The 23,317-nt window shown below is 42.6% G+C and overlaps 1 protein-coding gene and 1 long non-coding RNA gene across 7 annotated transcripts; both read left to right on the top strand.

The window, feature by feature from the left end:
- Positions 1 to 1,147: 1,147 nt before the first annotated feature.
- Positions 1,148 to 1,591, top strand: LOC127138139 (uncharacterized). Its single transcript, XM_051064538.1, has one exon. It carries the CDS (start codon positions 1,148 to 1,150, stop codon positions 1,589 to 1,591), a length of 444 nt encoding a protein of 147 aa, XP_050920495.1.
- Positions 1,592 to 4,801: 3,210 nt separating this feature from the next.
- On the top strand, positions 4,802 to 22,228 carry LOC127076514 (uncharacterized). 6 transcript variants are annotated; one of them, XR_007786831.1, is made up of 5 exons: positions 4,802 to 5,658; positions 5,766 to 6,160; positions 6,366 to 6,780; positions 6,953 to 7,163; positions 21,798 to 22,228. It is a non-coding gene; the product is annotated as an uncharacterized LOC127076514 (long non-coding RNA). The 6 variants fall into 6 exon arrangements; XR_007786830.1 differs by lacking the exon at positions 21,798 to 22,228 and adding an exon at positions 7,261 to 7,691; XR_007786828.1 differs by lacking the exons at positions 6,366 to 6,780; positions 6,953 to 7,163 and adding exons at positions 20,903 to 21,317; positions 21,490 to 21,700 and having other exon boundaries at positions 4,805 to 5,658.
- The last annotated feature ends 1,089 nt before the right edge of the window (positions 22,229 to 23,317 follow it).

Raw genomic sequence — 23,317 nt, 5'->3', positions numbered from 1 at the left:
TTAAAGCATTAAGACTATTATGTATATAGACTGATGATCACATCTCACGGATCATGGATAAGGAGTTATCAAGTCTTAAACATAGGTATGAATATTAAGAGTAATATTTATACTGGATTGACCCGCTATGAGAATACTATATAGAATGTTATGCAAAGTGTCATAAGTTATTCTCATGGTGATAATGGTGTATACCAACCTTCGACCTGAAACCACTATGGACCCTAGATGTAGAGTCGAGTGCCTTATTGCTGATCAAACGTTGTCTGTAATTGGATGACTATAAAGACAGTTGATGGGTACTCCACAAAACATGCTGAGGGACATGAGTGACCTAGATGGAATTTGCCCATCCTGCGTAACAGGATAAATGTCTATGGGCCCAATATTGAACTGGACAAGGATGACACGATTTATGCCTTGTGTTCAATATAGACATAAGGGCAAAAGGGTAATTGCACACATAAGTATTATCACAAAAGGATTTGTCATATCACATGACATTTTCGTGTCTTGGGTAGCAGTGATGTGTTGCTAGATACCGCTCACTGTTTATCATCTTAAATACGTGATTTAATATAACTGTCAATGCCGCGAAAACCTACAGGGTCACACACAAAAGGATGGATTGATGAGAGATAGAGTAACTAAAGAATACAGTCATGTACGGTGCACTTAAGTGAATTATAGAACATCGTAAGGTACGGTGCACTTATGGTAAGGTACCATGCGCTTAAGTGATTTTAGCATATTTTAAGATATGGGCCACATACACTTGAGTGGGCTTTTTAGCTTGTAGCCCACACAAGTGGTTCTATAAATAGAACCCTTGTGTAAAAGAATTTGTGCAGTTGCAATTTCGTTTCTCTCTCTCTCTCTCTCTCACTCACTCAAAGCCTTCATTCGTAGCAGTTAGCAATGAGATTGAAGGAATTCGTTCGTGTGGACTGAGTAGAGGTGTTGTCATCGTTCAACGTTCGTGATCGCTCCGTAGATTTGTATCAAAGGTTACAATCGCCACAAGAGGTAACGATTCTATCACTGATCATGCCCATTTTTAAGGATCACTAAAGGAGAAATTTTAAATTCCGCTGCGTTATTGATCGCTCTTCTCCTTCAATAGAAAGTGGTCAAGGAACAGGTAAACATGCTTGAGAAGGATGAGATGGCAGTGCCTCAAACATTTCCACCCAAGATAAAAGACTCAGGTAAGTTTACTATCTCTTATAATATTGGTGAACTAAAGATGCCACATGCTTTATGTGATTCAGGGTCTAGTATAAATGCCTTGCCACTGAATAAGATGAAAGAATTGAAAGTGGGTGAGATCATATTGAGTAACATGAATCTCACTTTAGATGATTCATCTGTTACTCACCCGCTTGGTATCTTACGATACATGTTAGTACATATCGATGGTTTAGTGTTTCCTGAAGATTTTGTGGTACTTGATACGAAAGGAGATTCAAGAGGGTTGACTATTCTCGGATTCCCATTCTTGGCAACCGGGAAGGCTTTGATAGATGTAGAAAATGGTGAACTTGTCCTTAATTTCAACAAAGAAAAAATGGTTTTCAATATGTATGACTAGACACCGTATGTGGAGGACTTGGATACATGCTACCATATGTAGGAAAAAGGTAGTAAGGTTGACAAAGGAATGAAAACAAGTGAGTTAATCGGCGTGAGCGTATCCCTTGTGCCTGACATTCGTTAGGCATGGACCATCAAGCTAATAACGGAAAATAAACGCTTAATGAGAGGTAAACCATCTTTTATAACTAGTTTTTTATTTTGCAGAATTTAAGTTGTGTTATTAGTGAAGTTCAATAAGAAGAAGTAGCCACTCGAGCATGCCTTCCCATCATAATCTATGTATGTCTTTAATGACAAGTTTGTAGCTGTTGTTTCTTTTAGATTTACAAATTTGCACCTTTAGCATTGAACAAATGAACCAAGAGTAACTTGATCATCAGGAAATAAACTTACAAGCTGAAGGAAAAGGATGAGAAAAGAATCAAAATACTTGTACTCAACCTTCAGATACCTCAACTAGTAAGGTTTAGGCCAAATATATTTCATTGCTTACTATTCTTTCTTATTGAGTGTATCCATGCATTATTATTTTATTTTGTTTGAACTATTTCCAATTAAATTTGTCTGGTTTGATTAACACACACTGAGACAATTGTTTGCTTTTAACTTTGAGCCTTTTTAGTGTCGCATTACGCGAAAAACCGGCGGGAAAACAAGAACAACAGAGCCGCCACCGTGCGTTATTTATCCCAAAAGAGGGAAAGGAAACGCTCAGAGTAAACCTGGAAAAGACGTGGTCTCGCGACCAAAGAGAATGGGATCGGGAGTCGGTTATGCGAAGGGAAGGTATTAGCACCCCTACGCATCCGTCGTACTCGACGGGATCCACGCACAATAGGAAGGAAGATGGTTGCTAAAAATGCTGCTCACACACACACATACTAGCTGAAAGAGACGCAAGAAAACAGACAAGACTGACTCGGCAGGATATCGCATCCTGGGCCTACTTAGTCTATCAAGCATAGACATCAGAGTCTAAGTAGTTCGGACAGGGGGAAACGACACATGCTCGCTAGGATATCGCATCCTATGCATACGTATCTCCTTTGGACGAAGGAGAATCAGAGCATTCGTAGCTCGGCTGACACGCACACAAACAGAAACAGGCAAAGGCAAACGTGGAGCCTGAATGCCAATCACTGGACTTACATCAGCATCCGAACCAAAAACGCACTCAAAAGGGCAAACACGGAGCCCGACTGCCAATCACTGGACTTACGTCAGCATCCGAACCAAAACGCACTCAAGAAGGCAAACATGGAGCCCGACTGCCAATCACTGGACTTATGTCGGCATCCGAACCAAACACACGCACACTGGAACCCGAATGCCACTCGATGGACTTACATCAGCTTCCAAGCACACAACAAGACACAGGATGTGGAATGCCAATCGCTGGGCTTACATCCATCTCCTGACACCAACACAAGAAGAAGAAGGGTCTCGATTGCAACCAGGGCAAGAGAAAGGGAAGGTCTCAATCGCAACGAGGGCGAGAGAAAAGAATTAGTGTTAGTTGTTAGTCAAACTCGACAAGACATCGCATCTCGTGCCTACGTATCTCATCTGGACATGAGAATCAGAGTTGCCGTAGTTCGGCTAAACCATTCCTGTCGGTTTGTGTTTTTTAAGTGGATAACGTCACTGCGCAATCTACCGGATGCTCGACCTTTGGAGACTTACTCACCTGTAGTAGAAGGAGTTGACGTATCCTCAAGAGGGGATAATGTTTGTTTGTGTTTTAGGAAAGCTCAAGCAAGAAAGGAAGTCCTATACGAAGGAACCGTGCTACCTTAATTGTCATGCAAACGAGACTACGCGGAGTCTAGCAAACCTAGGGGATACAATCACACCACACAAACATATACAGCATGAAATAAACACACCAACAAGGGGCTCAAACATCAGGGCTAGGCTTTAGTCGAGGGGTCATATCAACCTCAACAAACAAGCCTCTGTATCGGGGTCAGGTTAGCTCTTAACCTTGCCATTGAGGGGCTAAGGTGAAGCTGATGAAAGGTGATGAGGGGTGTGCCTCATTGCTTCTATCTCAAGTCCGAGAGAGCATGTAAATATAAGAATGTGGGGGAGTTCAGAAAGATGGAACTCTTTCCCCAATTGGACTCGATAGATCTTGGGTTGGGATCTCAATGCTACAACCATGTAATGGGAGCAAGGAGAAGACTCACAGAATAGTGGGGGGTAGACTGCATACCCCTACCTTCCACCAATTGCCTTATGTAAAGGACTTTTCACCTGCTTGGGACAAATATAAACATACACAAGCATTGCCTCTTAAGGAGGACTTCAGACAGTTTGCCCGGCCAAATAACAGGCCGGGTCTCCAGACTACATGAAGTCAGAAGATTATACCTCAGTGGTAAGCAACCACAAGCTAGCAAAGCAAAGTTCAAAATGAACTCAAAGCCACTTAGGTACCTGTGAAAAAATCTAAAACAATCAGTTACTGTATAGACAAACAACCAACAGTCAATATTAAACAGGCAGACAAAGCATCATCAGACAATGAGCAAGGCACAAGCACAAGTGAATTTGTTCTCAAAGCCTACAAAACAACACAATGGTTAGCCAACAACAACAAATGGTTAAGCTCAAATGAAGGAGCATCATCACTCATGGAGATGTATTCTTGAACCTGAAATCACAATTCAAATAATAAGTCCAAACCACTAGGTCGAAGCCTAGGGTCAAAAGAGGATAAAAAATCCAAAACAGAAGCTCAAACTCCACATGAAGCTCATTTAATCAAATACTAACATGTCCTAAAATTAAGGGAGCATGCAAAATTGAATTATTTCTAAGCCTAGGGGTAGAATAGTCATTTCACAGTTAGGGGTTAATTTTGAACAAAAAATTCTATTTATATCTAACCTAGACTAAATATTTCTAAAATCTAAGTAATTCTAATCTAAAATTGTTTAATTCTAATCATTAACAGTAACTAAACAATTAACCTCCTAATCACATCTAATTATTTCTAAGAAATCTATTAGACTATTCTAGAATTATTTCTAATTATCTAATTATTCTAATTATCTAAACTACTCCTAATATCAATTAATTCTAATAACATTTCCAATTAATTCTAAACTATCTAATTATTCTAACATTTCTAATTATCATAATTCTAAACTAATCATAAAGATATTCAGAACCAATTATGAACTAAATTCTAGAGTTACTCCTAAAATATCTAAACTATCTTCTAATCCCTAAACCACACCTTAATTAACTATATCCTAATTAACTAGACCACACCTATCAACTACACTGTAATCTAATTGATATCACTTATACACTACCGCACAAATCCAGCAACAGGCTGAAGGAAACAAACAACCGAAACAAAAAAAAGAGAAAAGTGCTTAATGGATAAATAGCAACACGTTTTCAACCACCACGACTCCGTTTCACCACGAACCTAGGTTCCATCCCCGTTCTGCCGCGCCGGAGTTCTTCACCGACGGCAACGGAACTCCTACAAACACGACCTCCACACGGCCAAACTCACTGCGATTCCCTTAATCCAAATCCCCTGTTGATCCAACCTAATCTCTATTCGAAAATGCAAACCGAAGCAAAAGTTCTCACGAACCCTAGATTGAATATTCCCAAATCCGGTCCTCATACGGAGGTAATCGAGCTTGCAAGTTTGGATTATCTCTACTGGATCCATATTTGCACAATGATAATCAACGCGAGTAAAATCGGTGGAGTTTCACATACCTTCGTCGTTGACGGTGACGCATGCGGCGGACGGCGTTTGGATACTGATGCGGTACAAAACAATCGCTTGTCTACTCTCCTATTCTTCGTCTACTCCAATCTTCCTCGCCGTTCCCTGGTACTTTGAATCGTGGCACTTACGTATCTTGACTTGTAATCGTGGAAGGCGCGGTTCGATTGTTGGATTCGAGAAGATTCACTGAAGCAAGGGACACCATGGATTGAGGACGGAATCAAGGTCCAGCAAGAACAACCGATGAATTCGCCGGCAAAGATGACCGATGCAACGACGAGGTTAGCGGAAGCTCGTCTCAGGTATTTTCTTGGTGCTCTCTCTCTTTCTTCGCCTTATCTTCCTTCTCCTACTCGCGGTTCTGTTCTGATCCTTTCTTCTCCCTGCGTTTTCCGTGTTTTGGTTGCAGAGACTGAGGCGGAGTGGATTCTAGCTCAACCGATCAAAGCTTCAACGTGGAGCTTTGATGGCTTTGTCTCAGAGCTTTGGTAAGGGTGGAATGGTGGTGAGGATGCGGAATAGAAGATGGAAACTGGAAGAAGCAGGTTGAGAGTGATGATTGAAGAGGAGTTCTTGGAGGGGTTCACGGTGGTTGAAGGTTTATTACAGGTGGAAGAAGAAGCTGGAAAAGTTTGTTAGAGGTTGAAGGATTGAGGGCAAAAACGATTTTGGAATGAGAGGGAAAATTTTCTGAAACCAATGATTGGCAATGATTGCAGCTTATATAGCAGGATCTAAGGGGCAAATCGGAGAATTAAATCTGAAATGATTCAATCTGCACCATCCAGCTGGCATTAAGTGAAGGTGAGTCTTAAATCATGAATTAAGTTCACGTGAGATTTACCACAAGTCCCAATTTTCTAATTGCATTTTCCTTCATTCTTTGATATAACTGTGGATATCCGTATTGAACCAAACTAGCTTATATTCAAGAACTGGTTTGTTGCTTGAATAATCACTGATTTGAATTGGACTGTCATTTGGATGATTGTTGATTTGAATTTCGCAGGACACATGCTGTCATGGAATTGGTATTGCACATCGTCCGCTTTGCACTACAGCGGTCAAGCCAAGGATTACAAAGGTTAGGCTTTGAAGCCTCATTGCCGGTTGCATTCGGGTTGAGATGGCCTTGCTGCAAGCATCGTGTTCCCATATGATGGCAGGGCTCGGAGCAATTCAGTCTCGGTTCCAATTGCTGATTACTCGCAAAGGATTCTCGTAAGGTGACTCAGTTGTAAGCTTTTCAGCAAAAGCAGACGTAGCAGTTTCAAACTTTCTTCAACAGGACGCCATCCAGGTCGAATGGCATGCTGGACAAGACGAAGGCTAAGTGGTGCGTATCCGGAGAAGACATGAACAACATCATTGGGGGGTTGGCTGTATCGGTATCTTCAACCACAAGCTCCAGAGTACATTTTATAGTAAGCCAATTACTTCTTGACTCCTGCTTTTGGCCTGTAACAAGGCTTGTTGTATTGGATGCTGTATTGCAGGATTTTCTTAGCATTGAGGATTACTCAAAATGATTATTGATATCTCCCTTGCCTTGTTGCACATTGCCAACTATTGACACCCTGTACTGTTGGCTTGCAGGCAGCTTGGCGCTCATGCAATTGATTCAAGGATCATGATGGTGTTTGAAGGCCCGATTAGTGATCGAGACTAACGGCATAGCAGGTCTGCAACCAGTAGGTAATCGCTGTCATTCTGCGACACGACTACGACCTTAGGTTCATGGCCCGCACAGATAGGATGCGTTGGGTGGTGGGATGGTTTTGCCAGTGTGTATTGCAATGCTGACTTGGTTAGGTTCTTTGTTTGCATTTCATTTCGGTCACATGCATTATTTTTCTGTTGGATTAATTATGCTCTTGGCTTGATGCATGTTGGTTTGCTAGCAGGTTGTCGGAATTGCGGCGTTTAGCTCAGTTCTGAAGCTCTGTTATTGAGGTGGTCGGCATTCCGGACAAAGAGCTTTCAGCTTATCCTGTGGCAGCTTGCGGTTCTCTCGGCAGCACTGGCAGCTTATGCTTTCCCTTTTTTAATTCCTTGGCTCATGTAAACCACTGTTTGGATAACATATCAAGGATTGCATTATGTAACGGTTGGGATGGCATTGACTTAATTCCCATGGTACTGTTTCAGTGTAATTTGAAGAATTAGGATAAAATAGAATGAATATGTAATGCTATTGTCATTAGTAAGAATGGTTATTTGAATTTGCTTGTAGAATTTTGATAATGGTTTTGGAATGTATGTAATATGGCAATGTTTGGAATTTGGTTGTACAATTATGGATGAAATGAATGTTATGAATGAATGCTATTGGCGACTTCTTGCATGGTTCGATGGAAATTGATTATGGAAATGGAGTTAGCGAAATAGATTATGAAAAATGGATAATTGTTCCCTAATTGGATATGGTTTAAAATGGATAAAGGGATATTTGGATTATGAAATAAGAAAGAACTTGGATTGGTTTATGAATGGATTTTCTAAATGAATAGGAAAAGTGTTGGATAATTGGTTAAAACAATGAAATGGTTTAAATGGATATAAAAAATGAAAAAGGACTTGATGGGTATTAACATGGATCATGGTCAAATTGGATTGTATTAAAATTAAATGGACTTGAATTTAGCCGAAATGGATAATTGGATATGAACAAATGAATTATGGATTTAGATATGGATGATGAAAATGGAATTATTCGGAAAATGGTTAATGGACCAAACTTATGGACTTAACAAAAAGGAGACGAATGGGCTCAATGCAATCATGATTAAATTTCCACAACCAAATCAACTTTCCAGTAATCAACTAGGATCATCCAACTCAACTTGAATTTCCAAGATTAATTCGAGAAAAGAACAATGATTTCTAACCAGATAAGTGTTTGTAATGACAAATGACCTTCTGTGGGACATGCAGGAAGCGTCTCAAACCATCTCTCCACTTCCTAGCCCTCAGTTGACTTACAGTTGACTCTTATGGTCCTCAGATGACTTGGTCATGCACTGTGGACTTTGAGCCTTCAACACTTGGCCAAATTGCATCAAAATGAACCTTGGATCGGGTAAGCTCTCTAGAACACCCGCAGAGCCTTTATTTCATAGAAGAACCCTTCCTCTCTTGCACGGATGGATTCCCCTGATCAGTTTTGACTGATGAAATACAATGCACTATGCAATGTGAATGCAATGTTTATGCGATGTTAATGTGATGTTAGTGATCTAAAAAATGAAATGTATGTACAAATGGGAGGTGCAAATTTGAGGTGCTACAGCTGCCCCTATTCAATCAACTGGGAACCCGAATGGATGAGAGCAACGGCTGTCAGACTTTCAGGGTAAACAGGGATTGAATACCAAGAACCGTAGAAATTTGCACACTGCTGGGAATTTTTTTTTTTGTGTTCTTTTTCTTCAAAGGCATAACCACATCCAGACATCGACACACGATGAATGGGATCAGAACTCATCTCAACTAGATGCCAACGGACAACTAGGAAAAACTCAACGTTTACCAAGACCAACGGAGAGGTAAATCCACATGGGGACAGGTACAACTAGACGTCATAGGACGAATAGGGAAAAACTCATCGTTTACCAAGACCAACGGAGAGGTAAATCAACTCTACTGGAGATAACCAGGAAAGGATACAACCATACGTCAGCGGACGTAATGGGAAAAACTCAACGTTTACCGAAACCAACGGAGAGGTAACCAGACATCATCGGATGAAAGGCGGGGATAGTGATACAACCATGCGTCAGCAGACGAAATGGGCAAAACTCAACGTTTACCGAAACCAACGGAGAGGTAACCAATCATCATCGGATGAACGGAAAGAGATATACAACCATACGTCAGCGGACGAAATGGGAAAAACTCAACGTTTACCGAGACCAACGGAGAGGTAACCAATCATTAATGAATGAATGGGAAGACTCGACCAGACGTCATAGGAAGAAAGGGAGAAGCTCGACGTTTATCGACACCAACGGAGAAGGAGAAAACTCAACCAGACGTCATAGGACGAAAGGGAGACTCAACGTTTATCGACACCAACGGAGAAGGAGGAAACTCAGCCAAGACGTCATAGGACGAAAGGGAGACTCAACGTTTATCGACACCAACGGAGAAGGAGGAAACTCAGCCAGACGTCATAGGACAAAAGGGAGACTCAACGTTTATCGACACCAACGGAGAAGGAGAAAACTCAGCCAGACGTCATAGGACGAAAGGGAGACTCAACGTTTATCGACACCAACGGAGAAGGAGAAAACTCAACCAGACGTCATAGGACGAAAGGGAGACCACAACCGGACACCAAATAGGACGTCTACTGGGAATTCTGGCTGGGAAATCGACCAGACATTAATGAATGACTGGGAATAGGGTATACAATCAGACGTTCATGGACGAATGAGAAAAACACAACGTTTATCGAAACCAACGGGGAGGTAGATCCACTTGGGGAAGGGTACAACTAGACGTCATAGGACGAATAGGAAAAACTCGACGTTTATCGACACCAACGGAGAGGAGGAAACTCTGAGGGGAATCATATGGTATTACCAAATGATCTGTAGGGAATAAGCAACTAGACATCATTGGACGACTAGGAAAAACTCGACGTTTATCGACACCAACGGAGAGGAGTAATGGAGATAATGAACACAACCAAATCATCAACGGATGATCGGGAAAAACTCGACGTTTATCGACACCAACGGAGAGGAGAAATCTTCACTAGGGAAGGGATAGCGACGTTATGAACATCGAAAGAGGATGTTTACCGACATCAAAAGAAGACCAGACACTTACGCATGACTGGAAATCACCGAAAGATGGTGTTTACCGACACCAAAGAAGACCAGACACTTACGCATGACTGGAAATCACCGAAAGATGGTGTTTACCGACACCAAAGAAACAACACACGCGGGTGCTGACAGGAAGGAACACCAAGGATACCGGGTTGTAGGTATGAAACAGGTGACCGACCAAAACGTGAATTGGTTTGTGTTCCAAAACACTCAACATCCTGAAGAGGGCTAGAAAAGCAGTCTTGTTAAAGGATGGACATTCGATTCCACAAGGAATACGAATCTTACTCTGCTGGAGGAAACAATCAACAGACTGACCAGAGAGCGCATGAGACATATTATCTATAGCCGTCAAAACGTAGATAATAATCTCGCCTGGAAGATTATCCATAGCCGGGTTGTAGGCTGTTAAATGGATAAACGACCGAAAAGAAAGGCATCGGGTACCAGGAATAGGTATGCAAAGATGACCAATCAAAAAAGGATAAAGTTGCTAACTCGGAGCAAATACCCAAAAGAAAGGGGAAGGCCCACTGGGGACAATACTGCTTGATCAAGGCAAGTATCCAGAGGGGAAAAGAATATCAATACCGCAAACTGGATACTGATAACTGCAAAGAGGGGATTACATCTACCGGTTAGTAGGCAGAAAACCACGAAAAAAGTAACCGTCATCAATAGGATGAGCACAAAGGGTTAACTCCACCAAGGGGATGAAAGTGGGATTTTACAACTACCAGCTAGTGGGTAGAAAACCACAAAGATAGGACTTACAGCTACCGGTTTGCAGGTAGAGGCCAACAACCAGAATAAACCACAAAGGTTACCTCTGCTAGGGGATGAAAGTGGGATTTTACAACTACCAGCTTGCAGGTAGAAAACCACGACGATAGGATTTACAGCTACCGGTTTGCAGGTAGAGGCCAACAAACAAACTCCGCCATGGGATGAAAGTGGGATTTTACAACTACCAGCTTGTAGGTAGAAAACCACAAAGATAGGACTTACAACTACCGGTTTGTAGGTAGAAGCCCAAAAATTCCGCTGAGGATAAGATGAATGAGTGCCGGTTAGTGAACAACTATTCATTTATGCCCCAGGGAAAAACAGGAGACAGCCACAAAGAAGCCAATTCAGGATCGATCCAAAAAGGCAAACTGAACCAAGACATCCTAATGAGGAAAGAACTCACTAGGGAAAACTCATCCCAAGGGGAGGGAACGGAAACAACCGTCATCCACGAGGACACAACTCGTGGGGAGCGCAGAAGGAAATGACAGACATTTTCTGCTTAAAGGGTCAACTCTACATGGAGAGATCAGACACACCCACATCTGCTAGGGAAAAAGATCCAAGCTGGCAAGATGCTACCAATTGTGGAGTAACAATGCTGGGGATACCCCCTCACTTGCGGGGTCACTTGTTGGGAAAACACCTCTCTCAACCCTGCTGGGGAACCCAATTCTGAAATCGATCCAAGCGATGCTAAACTCTTTCCAACAACCCATTCTTGGTCAATTCACCACGGCCTCGGGCTAATGGATATGCTTGCAATGCAGATGCATGAGTTTTTTTTTAGCGTAATGCCCCATGATTATGGAAATGCCACGCACTAATGATGCAATATGTTATGCTTATCTACATGATGAATGCATAAACACGCGTCTCCTCCAGAGATAACACTGAGGAACTCCAGGAACTGCACTGAGGATCTCATTACCACGTCAACTTCCACCCTGCTGGGGAAAGACAAACCTTGCTGGGGATGATCTCCATCGAACCCGGACTTGCTTGGCTATTACCCTGCTAGGGGAGGCAACCCATGCTTGTCTCTACTGGGGATGATTTCACCGAACTCGATCCGCTTGAGGACCTCTCTGAGGGAAAAACCATCAACACAAACTCTGCTGGGAAGACAGCTTCAGATTTGGAAAACAACCACAACTCCGCTGGGGATATGGTAACCTTCAGGCTTGCTGAGGAGGCACCAATCTCGAATCTGCTAGGGAGATAACACTCTCAAACCCATTGGGGGAATACAGCCTATCGGGCACGGGCCGCCCTTCGATTCGTCGAACACTGGTGTTCACCATCCTACCGCAGTGTTGATTTTCCACTTTTGAAAACTCCCAGGCTCATCTGGACTTTTCTGATTCATCCCACGAAGATCGAATTCCTGGGATTCATACAAACTTTCCAGTCCTTAGACTTTGAAGTGTCTTCTTGATTAACTTTCCAGGATCGTCGTCGTAATCCTTCGCCGTCCTTTCATTGTTCGTCTATCCCTTGCCCCTGGTTGGACTCTGTGGGGATCTTTTGTCAAAAGGTTTCATATCACTACAGGCCAGCGAATGAAGATATCTAAAAGCACCTGCACAAGAGATTGTTAGATAAAAGCGTGCCCCAGGCGTGCCAACACTTCAACATCTAGGTCACTCAAACTTCCGAATAAGATTTCCAGATTTCAATCTTATAAGCATGCATCGGAAGGGACCTCTATGTTTCAAAATGCAAATATTCTTATCAAAGTAAACGGATGTTTTCGTAATCAAAGCGGTAATGAGAACAAAAACAAAACTATTTGACTGAACACACACTTTATTGACTGAAACAAAAAGATGGCTCACAACCGAGCAACACACAGGAAGCAAACCCTGGAAAGAGGCGATTGCGCATAAAAAGGAAAAATCTATCCTAATGGCAATGTGGAACCGTGATCTCATCGGGTTCCAACTCGGTTACACCTCATATGTCCTCAAGACGTTCCGCACTTTCGGCCTTCTGAACAAGACGCTTCCAATCGATTTCTGTCGGAGATTAGCTGAGATGTCTTAACCAAAGCACAAACGATCATGCTAGACGCAGTTGTTCGTTTCAATCCCTCTTTTGCCTGGACCGCCCTTTCGGGTTTCAGTCCACCGGGATACCCTTTTTTGCCCAAGTCGCCCTTGTGGGGTTTTCAACTTGCCGGGTGTACAGTTCTTTTCTTTTCGTATCCCTAACTTTTGCCCGAACCTTTCTCTTTTTTCTTGGTTCGCCGGGATGCCCATTTTTTTGCCTGGACTCTTATTCTTTTTGTCCAGCGGGTCTATTTCTTCACGAAGTATTTTCTAACTGCGTCCGCATCTGCAGGGGAGTGAAAATCCTCATCATTCGTGGTTATCCATCACAAGGCTCTGTTAGAGAAAACCTTCTTGACCACGAATGGACATTCATAACTGTGTGTCCGCTTGCCCCACGATCGTTGAGGAGGAAGGATCCTTTTCAACACCACATCTCTTCCATGCCACCCACGAGGTCGTACTCCTCGGTTAACAACGCGCTTCATTTACTGGGTACAACTGCCCCATGGCAAGCAACTGTCAACCCTCTTCCTCAGTCAGTCTCAACGCGTCATACCGAGTCCTAATCCACTCGCCCTTTTCGAGTCTACGTCCAACGGGACTTCATGACGAAACCTGAGTCTCAAATGGTACTACCACCTTCATCCCATATCTGAGTGAGAAAGGTGCTGCCCCAGTAGATGCACTTACCGGAGTATGACACTTAGGATACCAACTTCGTACTCATCCACCATCGTTGGTGCTTTCAACTGTTATCGGGGAAGCCCTAGCTCATTCTCTTTAAACTCTCCCCATCAGACATCAGAATCCGTTCGGATTCAGGGTCAGGCCCCTCCTCCGGGATCGGTCACTCTCAATCTTTCGATTTGAGCACCTCGAGATGTCCTCATCAGGGACTTCAAACTTCCTTGGTTGAGAATCATCGATGGGTTGTTGGGCGAGATAACCATACAATACCCTCTTCTTGATTGCTTTCTGGGAGGTATACCGAATATCGTATTCAGTCGACACCATTTGCCCTCTCGCAACCCGTCCGTTCAACGCTATCTCCTCAAGCACATACTTGATCAGATCCATTTTGGACATCCACAAAGTGGTATGAACCAGCATACTGTCTCAGTCGGCGAGCAGCCTATGCCAAAGTACATCAAGTTTTCTCGAACAATGAGTGCATTGTTTCACAGTCGATAAACCTTTTGCTTAGGTAAATTGCATGCTCTTTTCGACAAGACTAGTCATGCTGACACAATACGCACCTCATAGACCCCTTGAGGGCTGTCAAGTACCAGATCAACATTTATTCCTTCCACGGGAGGCATTAGAATCGGAGGTTCCTGCAACTTATTCTTTTTTCATTTTTCCATGCCCCTTGGCAGTCATCATTCCACCTGACCATTTGATTTTTTTTTTTCGGTTCAGGCGTTTCTAGTATTGTTTTCCTTTTTTTTCCTTTTTTTTTTTTAGCAGGATCGACCTCGACTCCTCTTTCGTTCACAATAAGCCTCGGCAACTTACCGGACAACACTCCACAAGTGCACTGGTTCGGACTCAACCTCAATCTGAGTAGTTTCGATCCGGTCAAACAATTTGCCCCAGATCCGCCGGATGCCCCTCTTCGGCTTGGGACTTTGTCATCATGTCATCAACATGGCATTCGCTTTCACGGTTAGTCATATCATGAAACAAAGTCACCGTAGCCCTTTGATCCGTGGCGTCGGTTTTCTTCTTCATTAGAGGATAGTCTTCTCTCGTGGTAGCCCGTGCCCCACAACATGGGTATTCCACCCTGGTGTACCTTGATGCAACCAGGTGAAGATATCAACCTGCTCTTTCGACAGGGCTACCATTCTGTTTTTGACTTGCCTCTGAAGCGGCCTCAACTTTCACTTCCTGACCTCGGCGGTGCTTGGAATAACAATCTTGACCCGCTTCTCGTGCGGTTGAATCACCTTCTCCTCTTGTTTCAACAACCTAGCTAATTCCAGCAGATCACAATCTTCTTCGCCTTATTCTTCGGCATGATAGCTTGGATTGTCGAAGTCATATAGAGGTGTAACCAAATTGTTATCTATGAGATCAGGAGGGTAATCACTTTTGAGGTCGGAATCAAATGAGTCAAAAGGAAAGAAAATAAAAACATTGCCATTTTTATTTTATTTTTTAAACTGCAAAAAGTGAAAAACAGGGAGCACCGCTTTTGATCACAAAAACATCCATTTATTACTGATGCAAAATGTTGCAAAATGAGACACATGAGATGGCCCTTACAATGGACCATTACGTTTCGGGCAAAACGTATGGCTTTCATGCAAACAAAATTAACACAGGAAAACTACTCTTCCGGATGAGCGACAATGATGCTTTTGGAGGCTTTCCAATTGCCTGGTACGCACGACTTTATCCACAGCTCTAGCTCGCGGTCGCGGTCGATCTCTTCACTCACTGAACAAGCCTGATCAGAATTCAACATTCCCGCACTGACAAAGATGTACGGTGGACGACGTCCTCTGTTTGGTCTAGACGACTTTTGATCTGGCCGATAACCGATCCCAAACATGTCTGCCTTTACCGGTGTTAAGTGGATCCATCAGTTTGGATTTGTGGCCCCTAGCAGGATATTTGAGCAAACAAGCTATGCACACCGGTTGACACCTACAAAACAACAAATGGGTTAGTATGACTCACACATGCAATGTCTATCCGTACTAGGAATATTCTGTCCTTTGATTCCGGTTTCATCGAGACAGATAAAATTTTATCAACAACATTCTGACATCTGGATGTCTCTCAACCTGAGTCTCTGTTAAAAATAATGGACCCTGAGTACGGACAGACATGAGTTGAATGCAGATGAATGCGAAATGAGACCGATGCAAATGCATGAATGCAGGTCGCTGTGCCACCAAGTCATCTGAAGACCCATTCTCAGAACCAGTCACAGTCAACTGAGTCACCATAAATCCGACTTGGGGAGTTCCGAAATAGACGGAACTGGAGATTACATCATTACTATCACAGGAACATCCACTGAACGGATGACAATCAGATCCTCTGAACAGGTACTCTCAAATTCAACCCGGGGATCCGAAATAAACGGAACCCGCTGATAAACCACGGACAGAACTCCGGCGTCCCAGAAATAAATGTCCACAATTCACAGTCACCATCAGTACCAAGATTCACCAACAAGTCACCAACCAGTCAGCAACTGTACCTGTAATGATCATTCCCTCCCCACTTACGGGTGTCATCTAGGTCAGGGTAAGGTCAAGAGAAACGCAACATAAATAACCTTTCGCAGAATATCATCCTGTGCACACCCGATGTATGCACCGATAATATCCCACCAGGGTCTGAACTGCTCGTGATATCAATGTTCCGCTAAGTGGCGCCATACCACCCGCTTCCCATGAATCACTCTATTCCTAAGTTTCCTAGATTGCACTCATAGCCTGGGTATTGGGCCTTTTACCTCAACTGACTCCCCCCCACACAGAGAAAAACAGACAGCCAGCCAGTAATGAATAATGAATATGAATGCAAACATCAATGCACACAATCAATGCAAACAATAAATGTACATATATACAATGAATGCAATAAAATACAACAAGCAGAAAGCAACCAAAACCCTAATCCTAGAGAGCGCTAGGAGAGACTCGCTCAGGGAAGATGGACCAGCACAGGTCAACTTCTCTATATCCCCAGCAGAGTCGCCAGCTGTCGCATTACGCGAAAAACCGGCGGGAAAACAAGAACAACAGAGCCGCCACCGTGCGTTATTTATCCCAAAAGAGGGAAAGGAAACGCTCAGAGTAAACCTGGAAAAGACGTGGTCTCGCGACCAAAGAGAATGGGATCGGGAGTCGGTTATGCGAAGGGAAGGTATTAGTACCCCTACGCATCCGTCGTACTCGACGGGATCCACGCACAATAGGAAGGAAGATGGTTGCTAAAAATGCTGCTCACACACACACATACTAGCTGAAAGAGACGCAAGAAAACAGACAAGACTGACTCGGCAGGATATCGCATCCTGGGCCTACTTAGTCTATCAAGCATAGACATCAGAGTCTAAGTAGTTCGGACAGGGGGAAACGACACATGCTCGCTAGGATATCGCATCCTATGCATACGTATCTCCTTTGGACGAAGGAGAATCAGAGCATTCGTAGCTCGGCTGACACGCACACAAACAGAAACAGGCAAAGGCAAACGTGGAGCCTGAATGCCAATCACTGGACTTACATCAGCATCCGAACCAAAAACGCACTCAAAAGGGCAAACACGGAGCCCGACTGCCAATCACTGGACTTACGTCAGCATCCGAACCAAAACGCACTCAAGAAGGCAAACATGGAGCCCGACTGCCAATCACTGGACTTATGTCGGCATCCGAACCAAACACACGCACACTGGAACCCGAATGCCACTCGATGGACTTACATCAGCTTCCAAGCACACAACAAGACACAGGATGTGGAATGCCAATCGCTGGGCTTACATCCATCTCCTGACACCAACACAAGAAGAAGAAGGGTCTCGATTGCAACCAGGGCAAGAGAAAGGGAAGGTCTCAATCGCAACGAGGGCGAGAGAAAAGAATTAGTGTTAGTTGTTAGTCAAACTCGACAAGACATCGCATCTCGTGCCTACGTATCTCATCTGGACATGAGAATCAGAGTTGCCGTAGTTCGGCTAAACCATTCCTGTCGGTTTGTGTTTTTTAAGTGGATAACGTCACTGCGCAATCTACCGGATGCTCGACCTTTGGAGACTTACTCACCTGTAGTAGAAGGAGTTGACGTATCCTCAAGAGGGGATAATGTTTGTTTGTGTTTTAGGAAAGCTCAAGCAAGAAAGGAAGTCCTATACGAAGGAACCGTGCTACCTTAATTGTCATGCAAACGAGACTACGCGGAGTCTAGCAAACCTAGGGGATACAATCACACCACACAAACATATACAGCATGAAATAAACACACCAACAAGGGGCTCAAACATCAGGGCTAGGCTTTAGTCGAGGGGTCATATCAACCTCAACAAACAAGCCTCTGTATCGGGGTCAGGTTAGCTCTTAACCTTGCCATTGAGGGGCTAAGGTGAAGCTGATGAAAGGTGATGAGGGGTGTGCCTCATTGCTTCTATCTCAAGTCCGAGAGAGCATGTAAATATAAGAATGTGGGGGAGTTCAGAAAGATGGAACTCTTTCCCCAATTGGACTCGATAGATCTTGGGTTGGGATCTCAATGCTACAACCATGTAATGGGAGCAAGGAGAAGACTCACAGAATAGTGGGGGGTAGACTGCATACCCCTACCTTCCACCAATTGCCTTATGTAAAGGACTTTTCACCTGCTTGGGACAAATATAAACATACACAAGCATTGCCTCTTAAGGAGGACTTCAGACAGTTTGCCCGGCCAAATAACAGGCCGGGTCTCCAGACTACATGAAGTCAGAAGATTATACCTCAGTGGTAAGCAACCACAAGCTAGCAAAGCAAAGTTCAAAATGAACTCAAAGCCACTTAGGTACCTGTGAAAAAATCTAAAACAATCAGTTACTGTATAGACAAACAACCAACAGTCAATATTAAACAGGCAGACAAAGCATCATCAGACAATGAGCAAGGCACAAGCACAAGTGAATTTGTTCTCAAAGCCTACAAAACAACACAATGGTTAGCCAACAACAACAAATGGTTAAGCTCAAATGAAGGAGCATCATCACTCATGGAGATGTATTCTTGAACCTGAAATCACAATTCAAATAATAAGTCCAAACCACTAGGTCGAAGCCTAGGGTCAAAAGAGGATAAAAAATCCAAAACAGAAGCTCAAACTTCACATGAAGCTCATTTAATCAAATACTAACATGTCCTAAAATTAAGGGAGCATGCAAAATTGAATTATTTCTAAGCCTAGGGGTAGAATAGTCATTTCACAGTTAGGGGTTAATTTTGAACAAAAAATTCTATTTATATCTAACCTAGACTAAATATTTCTAAAATCTAAGTAATTCTAATCTAAAATTGTTTAATTCTAATCATTAACAGTAACTAAACAATTAACCTCCTAATCACATCTAATTATTTCTAAGAAATCTATTAGACTATTCTAGAATTATTTCTAATTATCTAATTATTCTAATTATCTAAACTACTCCTAATATCAATTAATTCTAATAACATTTCCAATTAATTCTAAACTATCTAATTATTCTAACATTTCTAATTATCATAATTCTAAACTAATCATAAAGATATTCAGAACCAATTATGAACTAAATTCTAGAGTTACTCCTAAAATATCTAAACTATCTTCTAATCCCTAAACCACACCTTAATTAACTATATCCTAATTAACTAGACCACACCTATCAACTACACTGTAATCTAATTGATATCACTTATACACTACCGCACAAATCCAGCAACAGGCTGAAGGAAACAAACAACCGAAAAAAAAAAAAGAGAAAAGTGCTTAATGGATAAATAGCAACACGTTTTCAACCACCACGACTCCGTTTCACCACGAACCTAGGTTCCATCCCCGTTCTGCCGCGCCGGAGTTCTTCACCGACGGCAACGGAACTCCTACAAACACGACCTCCACACGGCCAAACTCACTGCGATTCCCTTAATCCAAATCCCCTGTTGATCCAACCTAATCTCTATTCGAAAATGCAAACCGAAGCAAAAGTTCTCACGAACCCTAGATTGAATATTCCCAAATCCGGTCCTCATACGGAGGTAATCGAGCTTGCAAGTTTGGATTATCTCTACTGGATCCATATTTGCACAATGATAATCAACGCGAGTAAAATCGGTGGAGTTTCACATACCTTCGTCGTTGACGGTGACGCACGCGGCGGACGGCGTTTGGATACTGATGCGGTACAAAACAATCGCTTGTCTACTCTCCTATTCTTCGTCTACTCCAATCTTCCTCGCCGTTCCCTGGTACTTTGAATCGTGGCGCTTACGTATCTTGACTTGTAATCGTGGAAGGCGCGGTTCGATTGTTGGATTCGAGAAGATTCACTGAAGCAAGGGACACCATGGATTGAGGACGGAATCAAGGTCCAGCAAGAACAGCCGATGAATTCGCCGGCAAAGATGACCGATGCAACGACGAGGTTAGCGGAAGCTCGTCTCAGGTATTTTCTTGGTGCTCTCTCTCTTTCTTCGCCTTATCTTCCTTCTCCTACTCGCGGTTCTGTTCTGATCCTTTCTTCTCCCTGCGTTTTCCGTGTTTTGGTTGCAGAGACTGAGGCGGAGTGGATTCTAGCTCAACCGATCAAAGCTTCAACGTGGAGCTTTGATGGCTTTGTCTCAGAGCTTTGGTAAGGGTGGAATGGTGGTGAGGATGCGGAATAGAAGATGGAAACTGGAAGAAGCAGGTTGAGAGTGATGATTGAAGAGGAGTTCTTGGAGGGGTTCACGGTGGTTGAAGGTTTATTACAGGTGGAAGAAGAAGCTGGAAAAGTTTGTTAGAGGTTGAAGGATTGAGGGCAAAAACGATTTTGGAATGAGAGGGAAAATTTTCTGAAACCAATGATTGGCAATGATTGCAGCTTATATAGCAGGATCTAAGGGGCAAATCGGAGAATTAAATCTGAAATGATTCAATCTGCACCATCCAGCTGGCATTAAGTGAAGGTGAGTCTTAAATCATGAATTAAGTTCACGTGAGATTTACCACAAGTCCCAATTTTCTAATTGCATTTTCCTTCATTCTTTGATATAACTGTGGATATCCGTATTGAACCAAACTAGCTTATATTCAAGAACTGGTTTGTTGCTTGAATAATCACTGATTTGAATTGGACTGTCATTTGGATGATTGTTGATTTGAATTTCGCAGGACACATGCTGTCATGGAATTGGTATTGCACATCGTCCGCTTTGCACTACAGCGGTCAAGCCAAGGATTACAAAGGTTAGGCTTTGAAGCCTCATTGCCGGTTGCATTCGGGTTGAGATGGCCTTGCTGCAAGCATCGTGTTCCCATATGATGGCAGGGCTCGGAGCAATTCAGTCTCGGTTCCAATTGCTGATTACTCGCAAAGGATTCTCGTAAGGTGACTCAGTTGTAAGCTTTTCAGCAAAAGCAGACGTAGCAGTTTCAAACTTTCTTCAACAGGACGCCATCCAGGTCGAATGGCATGCTGGACAAGACGAAGGCTAAGTGGTGCGTATCCGGAGAAGACATGAACAACATCATTGGGGGGTTGGCTGTATCGGTATCTTCAACCACAAGCTCCAGAGTACATTTTATAGTAAGCCAATTACTTCTTGACTCCTGCTTTTGGCCTGTAACAAGGCTTGTTGTATTGGATGCTGTATTGCAGGATTTTCTTAGCATTGAGGATTACTCAAAATGATTATTGATATCTCCCTTGCCTTGTTGCACATTGCCAACTATTGACACCCTGTACTGTTGGCTCGCAGGCAGCTTGGCGCTCATGCAATTGATTCAAGGATCATGATGGTGTTTGAAGGCCCGATTAGTGATCGAGACTAACGGCATAGCAGGTCTGCAACCAGTAGGTAATCGCTGTCATTCTGCGACACGACTACGACCTTAGGTTCATGGCCCGCACAGATAGGATGCGTTGGCTGGTGGGATGGTTTTGCCAGTGTGTATTGCAATGCTGACTTGGTTAGGTTCTTTGTTTGCATTTCATTTCGGTCACATGCATTATTTTTCTGTTGGATTAATTATGCTCTTGGCTTGATGCATGTTGGTTTGCTAGCAGGTTGTCGGAATTGCGGCGTTTAGCTCAGTTCTGAAGCTCTGTTATTGAGGTGGTCGGCATTCCGGACAAAGAGCTTTCAGCTTATCCTGTGGCAGCTTGCGGTTCTCTCGGCAGCACTGGCAGCTTATGCTTTCCCTTTTTTAATTCCTTGGCTCATGTAAACCACTGTTTGGATAACATATCAAGGATTGCATTATGTAACGGTTGGGATGGCATTGACTTAATTCCCATGGTACTGTTTCAGTGTAATTTGAAGAATTAGGATAAAATAGAATGAATATGTAATGCTATTGTCATTAGTAAGAATGGTTATTTGAATTTGCTTGTAGAATTTTGATAATGGTTTTGGAATGTATGTAATATGGCAATGTTTGGAATTTGGTTGTACAATTATGGATGAAATGAATGTTATGAATGAATGCTATTGGCGACTTCTTGCATGGTTCGATGGAAATTGATTATGGAAATGGAGTTAGCGAAATAGATTATGAAAAATGGATAATTGTTCCCTAATTGGATATGGTTTAAAATGGATAAAGGGATATTTGGATTATGAAATAAGAAAGAACTTGGATTGGTTTATGAATGGATTTTCTAAATGAATAGGAAAAGTGTTGGATAATTGGTTAAAACAATGAAATGGTTTAAATGGATATAAAAAATGAAAAAGGACTTGATGGGTATTAACATGGATCATGGTCAAATTGGATTGTATTAAAATTAAATGGACTTGAATTTAGCCGAAATGGATAATTGGATATGAACAAATGAATTATGGATTTAGATATGGATGATGAAAATGGAATTATTCGGAAAATGGTTAATGGACCAAACTTATGGACTTAACAAAAAGGAGACGAATGGGCTCAATGCAATCATGATTAAATTTCCACAACCAAATCAACTTTCCAGTAATCAACTAGGATCATCCAACTCAACTTGAATTTCCAAGATTAATTCGAGAAAAGAACAATGATTTCTAACCAGATAAGTGTTTGTAATGACAAATGACCTTCTGTGGGACATGCAGGAAGCGTCTCAAACCATCTCTCCACTTCCTAGCCCTCAGTTGACTTACAGTTGACTCTTATGGTCCTCAGATGACTTGGTCATGCACTGTGGACTTTGAGCCTTCAACACTTGGCCAAATTGCATCAAAATGAACCTTGGATCGGGTAAGCTCTCTAGAACACCCGCAGAGCCTTTATTTCATAGAAGAACCCTTCCTCTCTTGCACGGATGGATTCCCCTGATCAGTTTTGACTGATGAAATACAATGCACTATGCAATGTGAATGCAATGTTTATGCGATGTTAATGTGATGTTAGTGATCTAAAAAATGAAATGTATGTACAAATGGGAGGTGCAAATTTGAGGTGCTACATTTAGCCACCATGTAGTAATAGGTATATATGTTGCTAACCACTTTGACCTTAGCCTTTCTTTCGATAACTTAGCCTAAATTGTTATCCGTATGACTTGAAAGATCTCATCTTTCCACCCTCTCTTTTGAAGTTAGG

Source organism: Lathyrus oleraceus, chromosome 4 (genome assembly GCF_024323335.1).
Source record: "Lathyrus oleraceus cultivar Zhongwan6 chromosome 4, CAAS_Psat_ZW6_1.0, whole genome shotgun sequence".
In the NCBI taxonomy this organism is placed as follows: domain Eukaryota; kingdom Viridiplantae; phylum Streptophyta; class Magnoliopsida; order Fabales; family Fabaceae; genus Lathyrus; species Lathyrus oleraceus.
Note: the sequence above shows the minus strand (reverse complement) of the source record. Positions and strands in the feature narration are given on the sequence as shown.